General features: G+C 33.3%; 1 protein-coding gene across 1 annotated transcript; it reads left to right on the top strand.

Annotated features, from left to right (window-relative positions):
• The first annotated feature begins 8,920 nt into the window (after positions 1 to 8,920).
• On the top strand, positions 8,921 to 10,379 carry LOC133294979 (light-harvesting complex-like protein OHP1, chloroplastic). The gene is made up of 3 exons (XM_061493755.1): positions 8,921 to 9,143; positions 9,261 to 9,383; positions 10,104 to 10,379. The coding sequence occupies exons 1-3, from the start codon at positions 8,973 to 8,975 to the stop codon at positions 10,170 to 10,172; spliced, it is 363 nt and encodes a 120-aa protein (XP_061349739.1). The 5' UTR covers positions 8,921 to 8,972; the 3' UTR covers positions 10,173 to 10,379.
• Positions 10,380 to 10,575: the final 196 nt, after the last annotated feature.

Consider the following 10,575-nt stretch of genomic DNA (forward strand, 5'->3'; position numbering starts at 1 on the left):
CAAGGTCAGATATGTGTCTGAGTGTTGGGATCATAAGTTGGTTTATGGAAGGCCCGGGGTACACTCACTGGAAGGCGGCTAAGAGAATTCTGAGATATGTGAAGGGAAAAATCTCACAATGACTTCATTACTCGAAGTAGGAAAAATACAAACTGACGGGTTATTCAGACAGTGATTGGTGTGGAGATGTTGATGATAGGAAGAACACGGCTGGCTATATGTTCTTCATGGGAAACACGACGTTTACTTAGGTGTCAAAAAAGGAACCCATTGTGACCCTGTCTACATGTGAAGCCGAGTATGTTGCGGCATCTTGGTGTGTTTGCCATGCAATATGGCTGAGGAATTTACTAAGCAAGCTGGAGCAAGAGCAAGTCGGCCCAACCGAGATTCGAGTTGACAACAAATCTGCAATCGAGTTAGCAAAGAACCCGGTCAACCATGAGAGAAGTAAGCATATAGATGTCAGGTTTCATTTCATTCGAGATCAAGTCAAGGAAGGAAAGGTGGAGCTCACTCATGTTGCAAGCCGAGATCAAGTGGGTGACATATTTACGAAGCCGTTGCCAACGTTGCTGTTAGAAAATTGTAAGAAGAAGATGGGCATGAAGGACAGTAGAGATATTAAAGATTAAGGGGGAGTTTTCTTAGGTTAATCTTTAATTTAAATAAAAAGAAAATAGAAAAATGAAAGGTTTATGGTGAAGAGGTGTGTCCCTAGGTATTTGTTAGTGGACAATTATTGTGTTTAGATTTTCTAAGTTGGTCATTATTATTCTTAATCATTTGCTATTGCTTATAAATAGCTTATTGTAACTCTTGTAAAGTGGCTTGGTAGAATCAGTAATACAATAGAGGTATATTCAGAGAATTGTGTGTGTATCTTGTGTGTGAGAGAAACACCATTAGAGGACCTGTGAAAATATCATTCCTTGTCGAAATTTGCTTTTGCATACCACTAATGACTTTGTGACCAAAATGAAGAAGTTGTATATAGTGATAGAAACTTGACAAAAATCCTAGTGTATTAGATATAAGATACCATAAAGAGGAGATAATGGATTTGATATGTGACAGTAGGTTTTTTTTTTCAAAACTTTTTGGTTGAAATAATTGGTTTGTATTGATGGTGTTTCTTGTGAGTTGTGGAAGTAAATAAAAAGGAATTCAATATTGCACTCCACATATTTGATGATGTGACTGAAAAGGTAAGGAATAATGAATAATTGATTTCATATGTGCTAGAAATGATGCTTTCGAATCGATTATACCCAACTATCCATATTTTAAAAAAAAATCAATTGTATTTAAATTGTTTAACTTTTACATAAAAATACAAAAAAGAAGTTTACGTTATTATGTTCATTTCTTTCCTTTCCTTTTCTTGGGGTTTAAATGTTGATTGAAGATTAAATGAGTATGTGGCATGATTTTAGTTTGACTTTTCTAAAACTTGCTTTTTCCTAAAATGTTCCTAGAATTTTTGTGTTTTTTTTTTTTTAAATTGTCTAAATCATAGGTTTGTTTTGAGATTAAGTTAGAATCGAATTTGTTTTCTAAGTTATGTCACTTGTACATGATCCAAAGAAATATGTGTTTTTTATTGTACATAAGTAATATTTTTTTTGGTATATAAGTGTGCAAATTTTATTTATTTATTTAAGTTTTTTTTTCTTCCATAGAAATTGAGTAACAATTTTTTTTTTTTTTTGCTTTTGCACTATGTTCTCATTTGCATATCCTAGATCTCTAAGATATTCTGCTTATGTACTTGGATCATGTGCTTATGTTTGGTGTTTTGACCTGTTGTGGATCAATCAAGTTAGATCTTATTGTTGAATTCATAATTATAATATGTATATTATGGTTGATTTGTGCTTCCAATGAATATTTGCCCATATTGAACCATATATGATGATTTGCTATATATTATAAATTGCTTAATGTCTTTTAAATTTGCCTGGGGGGAATAAGTGCCAATTGAGAAAATGTAGCACACTTCTACCTAACATATTAAGAAAAAGTAAAAATAAAGATGAAAGAGGGAGAATATGCTAAAAAGGTAAAATTGAGGTTTGTTGAACCGAAAGCTCCTATACTTTTGTCTTTGAATCCACTCATGAATTAAGGGGGAGCATTGGTGGTTGCTTTTATATTCTTGCTTTCTTGTTAAATAACATGTGATCTTTATTACCATGCTTAATGGATATTTGTTATGTTGCTCACAAATTCGCACGCTTAACTTGGTTTATGCTTTTTGATGTTGCGAAAAGAAGAAAGAAAATGTGAAAATTGAGAAAATAAATATTCTCCACCCATATACATATATAGTGGTTTGAAGCTTTTATCTTTGATAAACACAATATTGTCAAATCATTCATAAATTGAGAGGGAGTAATAGTATGCATTATTAAAGAATATTTGTTAACCATTTCTCAATTTTAAGTTTGTCATCATCAAAAAGGGGGAGATTGTAGATACAAGGTATGTTTTGATGATAATAAAGTGAAAACAACAAAAAGAGAAGAGCATTGATTAAGAGTAAAAAGCATAAATCATATGTGGATATTGAAGATATATGATGTAGCCGCACAAGAAGAGTAATGACATATCAAAGTGGCAAGATCATTAGATCAAGAGCAACAAGAAATAATTAGAAGAGCAACACCAGGATCAAAGATAACAAACTATGGACAGCGTCTAAGAAAAGCTCATTATCACAACCATGGTGAAAGAGGATCAAAACCAACAAGTCAAAGCATCAAGCTCAAGTGAAGAATCAATATCCAAGATTAGATGCAACAAGCTAAGTCCAATTCCTTATTAGAATACACTTTTAGGACTTAGATATGATTGCAAGGGTATATGGTAGATTGCATTGCATGGGCTAAAAGTTTTTCTCAAAGTAAACGTATTTTTCAAAATTACATAATCCATTGCCTTTAATAAAAGAATTTGAAAAACCTATGAAAAATATTTTTGACATGTTTTATAACTTCAAAACATATTAATCAAGTCAAGATATTTTATAAAAAATGATTGAAATCCATTTTGAAACAGGATCTTTCATATCAAGTCAAAATCTCCCTGATGTTGTCTTCCATCCAATTTTTCATATCCCAAATGATGGATTTGGATCTTGTATTCTCATAGAAGTTGTATATCTCTCTTTTATCTTTCCAACAAAATCAAGATCACATCAATTCGATAAGAATTGCTAAAGTTATGCCTAAAATATAAAATAATGTTTATGTTGTCGAATTTCCAACCTTTAACAGGGTTAAGAATTGATTCTCACAGTAAGGGAATCGATTCTCTCTGCACCAGAACATTTTTAACAGTTAGTTTTGGACAAAATCACTTTATATACATTTCCTATGATCATAAAATCAATTGGCCACTATTCCTACACATCTTAAGGATAATTTGAGATCTTTTACACTATCATCTGCATATTATTTCATACCTATCAAATATCAAACATATTTGAGCTCATATCTTGAAAATCCATATACTGAAAGTGCTTCAAGTTGTATATCCACACTTTGAGAGTGTATTTATTTCCAAACACTTCTTTCTTTGTATTCTTGAGTTGAGAGGGTTGTGAGACCCATCGAGTTTGAAAGGTACCCAAATACCTAAGTAAATTTGGAGTGACGATTGTAAGGCATCCAAGAGTCTGAAGTCTTAGAATGATGTAGTGGTTTGTCAAGCACTCATAAAGCTTGATAGTTAGTGAAAAGTTGATCGAGCGGCTTCAGTTTGGACGTAAGTCACAAGTGGTGGTGACCAAACATAATATATTATGTTTGCAATTCTCTAAATTCCTTATTTCTAGCATTTTAATTGCTTCTTTGATATTATGTATGTGTTAGTACACTCTTCCATAAAATAGCTTTTTCAACTTAAAAATATAAATAAATGGATTTTTAAAATATTAAAATAGATTTTATTTTATCTGCACTCTGTAAGTATCTCGTACGTAATCATAAATGGATTTTCTTGTATGCACACGTTGTTAGTATCTCATACGTTGGATCACCAATTATTCTTATATTTCCTATTCCAAAGGCCCATTAATTTTAGAGTAAAGTCCTTTTTGGGTTCCTAATAAAAAATACGATTCTTACTTTAGTCCCTTATAAAAAAAATTAGTCGTCTAGTTCATGTGAAATTCAAAGTGGATCCATTTTAGTCATTTTAAGGGACTAATGTAGGTTTTTTTTGAATTTGTTAGGGACCATGATTTCAATTAAATGGATCCACTTTGAATTTCTTAGGGATCTCTAGACTATTTTTTTTTTGTAAAAGACTAAAGGTGGGGACGGTATTTTTTGTTAAGGACCCAAAAGGAGTTTTACTCTTAATTTTTTTAATTTATTATTTACTTGTGTAGTGTTTTTCTGATATTCTCTGTTTTATAGTTCCCCTTCTGCCGTAGATTTACCTTCGTTGACATTATGGTACCCTTGAATTAGAAGCAAAATCACCGCTGACGAAACATTTATCTTGTAACATATTTTAGTGTACTCTCTATTAGGGTTGGCAAAACGGGCCAACTCGGCTCGACCCGGCCCAATCCGCATACAACCTGAAAAAAATGAGCGAGGTTAGGGTTGGCTTAGAAAAAAAAAATGAGCCAGAAAACCCAACCCGGCTCTTTATTAAGGATTTGTATTTTTCTATATAAAAAAAAAATCAACCCGCGAGCTGCCCATTTGACCCGTGGGTTGGCTCGTTTTATTCCGAGCTGGCTCGGGTAGATTGGCAACTCATTTTTTCCAACCCAATCCGACTCATTTTTAACGGGTTACGAGCCAACCCGACAGGTTGACTCGTTTTTTGCAACCCTACTCTCTATTAAAAAATGACAGGTATTTTTTTATCTTATTTTTTAATTTTAAGTTCTGTTACATTAATTATACATATCTTCTTTAAAATTTTAAATTTTCCTCTTTTAATATTTAATCTTTTAATTAAATTTACTTAAATTGTAAAATACTAATGCAATTACTTGAGATTGTCTCACTTATTAAAAAAAGAAAACTTTCGTATGAAAACTTTTCTATCTTTTCTCTTCTTTTTTCAATTTCGCTTTTGAAATACAATATGCTTAATTAAAAAAAAAATCAATTAAGTGATACATTTCTTCGTGGTTAATTATTGCACGCAGCAAGAGGTGAGACTTTACTCTTTTCCAAATAACTTAGAGGTATTCCCATGAAACATCTTCGAGTTATTTTATTCTCGGAGTACGACTCCCTAAAGCTAGCTTCTTACTAGAACAGAGATCAGAGGATGTATTGAATCACTATCACAGAAGAAGGGTGAGACTAATCCTCCTTCAAGGAAGAAATGATTTTCTTCTGACCCCCAAAAAATTTCAAAAATTTATTTTGACTAAAGTTTAGTAAATCCTGATCAAAGTAAATCTTTAAGTACTCAGTTGGCAACTAAGCTATCCTTAGGTGTTGTTTGGTATGTGGATTTTTTTTTGAAATCTTGGAAAAGTGAGATGAGAAAAATTATTTTTCTCACGTTTGATAGGGGAAACATAAAAATATTTTTAGAAATTTTTTTTCCATTATTTTATTTTACACTACAAGTTCCAAAACGAGAATACCATCTCTCGCAGGATATTTTTTTTCCATGTTGTGGGAAAGGATTCATAATTTTCTCAGACGAAAATGCCCGCTCTCTCTCTCCTTCTTCTTCTTCGTGAGTTAGAGAGATCCCAAGCTACCAAGTTGTTCACAGGAGTAAGTCTTGCAATCACTATAATATTGTATTCGGTGCAGCCAAAAATGGTGGTTGTGGCATTAAGTCCTGCGACTTCCCTACTTATCTGATCGTTTGATGTAGATTATTGAAATTCAAAGACTAGATTTTTTTTTTGCTATTTTTTTTAAGTGATATTTCATTATGGATGAAAATTTATTTTGCTCTAGAGGGGAATAGGGATGATGGTGCTGAATCAGTTTGGGTGAGGAAAGAAACAAACAGTTGTTTTAGTGTTTGAAAAAGTTATCATGAATAACATTGTAAGGAGTGAGAAAAGAAAAGGGATGAAAATGGTGGCCGGAAGGTGGGATGTTGATGGTTGAATCTCTCGTAAATTGATAAAGATGGGATTATTTTCAGAAATTCAGCTCATATTTCTAGTAATATTTTATCATCAATCAAATATACACTCAGGAAACTTAATTAATATTTTCGGTAATATTTTGGTCTACCAAATAGCTTTTTGATAACATTTTCAGAAAATTCATTTTCCTATCATATTTCCAGTAATCGTGATTCTGGATAAAAAAAAATATCATATACCAAATACCCATTAGGTTGAGACAAGACTCTATTTAAATTATTATTATTATTATAAGTCATTTATTATTGTTTATACGTATGAATATAAGAAAGGAAAAAATGTGTATCATTTTAAAGGATGTAAAGTTGTGTCATTTTAAGTGAGAGAAAGATAGATAAAGGAGGAGAAAGAGTGGACAAAAAAATATAAAAGTGTAGGTCCCACCTCTTTGTGAGAGTGAAATGACACAAGTAGTGTTATTTAAAAGGACAAACATTTTATTTCAGCTATTCCTGTCTACCACATGCAGAATAGTATCCTCCCTGTTCATGTGTGTAATAAGATTGAAAAGATTCAACGTGGATTTATTTGGGGAGACACTGAAGAGAAGAAAAGAGCTCATTATGTGGCCTGGGAGAGAATATGTAGTCCTAGGGACTGTGGAGGGCTTGGAATTATTAACCTGAGACTTCAAAATGAAGCTTTTATGCAGAAGATCTCTTGGCAACTCATTAGTGACCAAAACAGTCTTTGGGCCAATGTTTTACTTGGTAAATATGGCAGGAAGCAGGACCCAAGAAGAAAGCTTATCGCCAAAAATAGTGACTCTACCTTGTGGAAAAATATGTGCTTGGCTAGAGAGAAGTTATCTCAGAATCTGTTTTGGGAGGTTGGAAATGGAAAGTCTATCAACTTCTGGACTGACATCTGGGGTGAGTGGCAGGTAAACTTGTTTGAGCTTGCATATGTCAAACCTCACAGTTCTGAATTGGATTGGAAAGTTAGTGACTTGATCAACCCGGAATCAGGTGACTGGAATTGGGGCTATCTGCTGCATTATTTGAATGAAACTGTTCTGAGTAAACTGAAGAATATCTCCCCTCCTGATCCAAATAATTCAGATGATTGGGTTAGTTGGAGAAGAAACACTCATAGTAAATCTCTGGTTAGGAATGCTTATTGTCAACTCACTGGTTCTTCTTTGGGCAGTGACAGAATCTGGTCTAGCTTATGGAAATGGAGAGGACCATATAGATTAGCAGTCTTTGTTTGGCAGGCCTGTCTCAATAAACTCCTGGTTAGGAGTTATACTTGTCTTTGGAGTGGGGGGATAAATATTTGTCCTGTTTGCAACTCTTGTTAAGAGACAGTAACTCATGTGCTTCGCGACTGTAAAGGTGCAATGTGTGTTTAGGAAGGCTGGTTTGCAGGTAAGATCCCCCATCCTTTTCTCTCGACTGATGGTTTTGAATGGTTTAGACTCAATATATCAAAATCCTTTTCTTCTAGTCTTTGGCACTGCTGGAAAGAATTGTTTTATGTTTCTGTTTGGTTTCTGTGGCAATGGAGGAACTCTTTGGTCCATGATGATATGTTTTCCTGGCCTAGTTACCCAATTGGTAGGATTCTGAGGTACCTTCGTGACATGAAGAGGAGTAGTGGAGGAGACCCGTTTACCTCTAAGGATGAGTCTCCTATTATTTTTGGCAGATTAGGACAGTATCCTGAGAAGGAAGTTCTAAGAATTTATGTTGATGGAGCAGTCAATTTATCTTCAAAGATAGGCTCTTGTGGTGGAATTATCTGTACAGCTCAGGGTGATTGGGTGAATGGCTTCTCTTTCAGTATAGGCCTTTGTTCTCCCCTGGAAGCAGAGGTCTGGGGAATTATCCATGGGCTTAGGCTGGCTGCGGCTTTAAAGCTTTCCAAGATTTGGATAGGTTGTGATAGTAAGGAGGCTTTGTGCTGTGCTGGTTCTCTTCCTGATTTTGTTGGCCTTCTTCCTCTTTTGAGCAGATTGGAAAGAGAGTTGTTAGTATTTGATCATGTTCAACTGGATTTTGTCCCAAGGGAGTTTAATGTCTGTGCTGATAGTTTAGCTAAAATTGGTTTGAAGTGCAGGGGAGGAGAGTTGAAGTTGTTTTCCTCTCCCACTGCTAGTCTTTTTCCTTTTTGGGATGATTTTTGTAAATACCTGCTGATGGAGCATGTGTCTTTAAATATGCATCAGCTGTCTATATAGTTTTGCTGGGCTAGGCCCTCCATTTTTACCAAAAAAAAAAGGACAAACATTTTTTCCTATAAGAAAAGAGAAAAAAATGTGTCATTTTAAGGGACATATCTTGTGTCCTTTTTTTCTCTCCAAGGGATGAGATTCAAACCTTTAAAACTTTTCCCACCTACTCTCTCTTATAATCTATCTTTTTTTCTTACTTAAAATAACACAATTTTATATCATTTAAAATGATACACATTTTTCTCGAAAAAAATACAAAAGAAAAATACATATACAAGAAGGGGTTTGCATTCATCATATAACATGACACAAAAAAGTTTCCTACACATACCATATTTTGTGAGGCCTGCACTTTTTAAAGAAAAAAAAAAAACTAAGGCACCCAAAACGAATCTAACATTACACAATCACTTTTCCTACAACATAACTCTTATAAAACCCATATAAGAGACTAATATATATATATATATATATATATATATATATATATATATATATATAAAAGAAAAGGAAAAAGAAACTAATATTATGTCTACCGTAGTTATGATTACACGTAGGCAGTGTGTCAACCCACCATCTTGCAATCTCATCCACACAAAGGAAAAGAAAAGCGGCAGGGTGAAGGAATGGTTGTGGTTGTCAACTATAGCCATGGCTACTTCATCAACAATATTGCCATCATCACTCATCCCAAGAACCAACCCATCAATTTTCTCTCATAACCAGCAAGTGTTGTTCCTTCAAAATCGTTATTTGAATAGTTCAGCAGCTCACAAGACGAAGATTTCCTTCTGTGTCCTAGCAGCTAAGATCCCTGCTGGTGTATGCACTTCATCTTTTGCTTCTTATGTTATGACCCAATTATGTGTGTTCTTTTTTTTTTTATTCTTTATTACATATTGTTAATTATGAAGCAATTGGGTATCTCTCTTTGTTCAGGTGGAATTTCCAAAAGTACAGCCACAATTTCAAGCTCCATTTCTTGGGTTCACAAAGACAGCAGAAGTATGGAACTCTAGAGCTTGCATGATTGGTATCATTGGAGTTTTCATCGTGGAGTTTGTGAGTATTTTTATATGTTCATTTTTAATCACTATTCATTTTACTTTGCCATGTACTTTAAGGTTTGTTTGGTTCGGGATAAAAAAAATTTATCAGGAAAATATAATTACTAGAAATTTGATGGAAAAATGAGTTTGATAGAAAAATTGAAAAAAAGTTATTTGATTGGCCAAAATTTGATTAGAAAAATTTGATTAAATTTACTAAATCTATATTTGATTAGAAGTAAAAAATTGATAAAAAAATAACTTAAAATTACGAAATAAACCACCTGCAACTCTATTTGGTCCTCAACAGGTCTCACTTTTGTGTTATAGCATAGGGTATTTTTGGCATGCAAATAGTCCCCTTTCTTCCACTAGCATAAAGAACTTGAAATACCATCCTTTAAAGGGTCTTTCTCAACGGTGTTTTTTTCCCATTTTTACACAAAAATGTAAATGGCTAGGCAACACCAATGCATGTGAAAATTTTCAAAAGCTTTAACCAAACAAGGAAATCCAAAAAATACACAATCAGATGCATGTATAAATTCTACAAAAATCGAAAACAAACACCCCCAGGTTTTAAGTATTTTAATAGATAAAATTGTGGTGGTAGAGAATGAAAAAAGAAAAAGAAAATTATGAGAAAAGAGTCTTCTTTTCTTTCTCATTCTTCCTTTAAAAATAAGCATTTCTGCTGAGTTGGGTTGTTGTGTGATTGTGGTATATTTTGCAGATTATAAACAGGGGAATACTTCAGGTCATAGGAGTTGATGTTGGGAAAGGTCTTGATCTTCCCCTCTGAACAATTATTTTCTCTGTGCTTGTCACACAGTCAATTTTAACTCTCTTTTTTAATGGTTTCAAGAAGAAATGTTCGCATTACTGGGTCATTAGGCAACATCCATTTCTGTAATCTAAAATCTGTATTGATCTAAATTGTGAGATATTCTTGGGTTGGCTTAAGTATTGCTAACTCTATTGTGAATGCAGTGTTGCTTGGTTTGGTACATGGAAGTTCCTTTGTTCTCAGCTATTGGTGTATTTATCCCTTTAAATTTTTTGTTCCCAGTAATTTTCCTTTGTTCTGTTTATATCTTATTAGCTTATGTTGTTTTTAGATATTTAATGATGAATAAAATGAAATAAAATAGAATGAGATGGGATAAAATAAAATAGAATAAAGTTATCATATTTTTAGGTATTTA

Source organism: Gastrolobium bilobum, unplaced genomic scaffold, assembly GCF_033153095.1.
Source record: "Gastrolobium bilobum isolate Gb01-03AN ecotype WA unplaced genomic scaffold, APGP_CSIRO_Gbil_v1 utg76129, whole genome shotgun sequence".
In the NCBI taxonomy this organism is placed as follows: Eukaryota; Viridiplantae; Streptophyta; class Magnoliopsida; order Fabales; family Fabaceae; genus Gastrolobium; species Gastrolobium bilobum.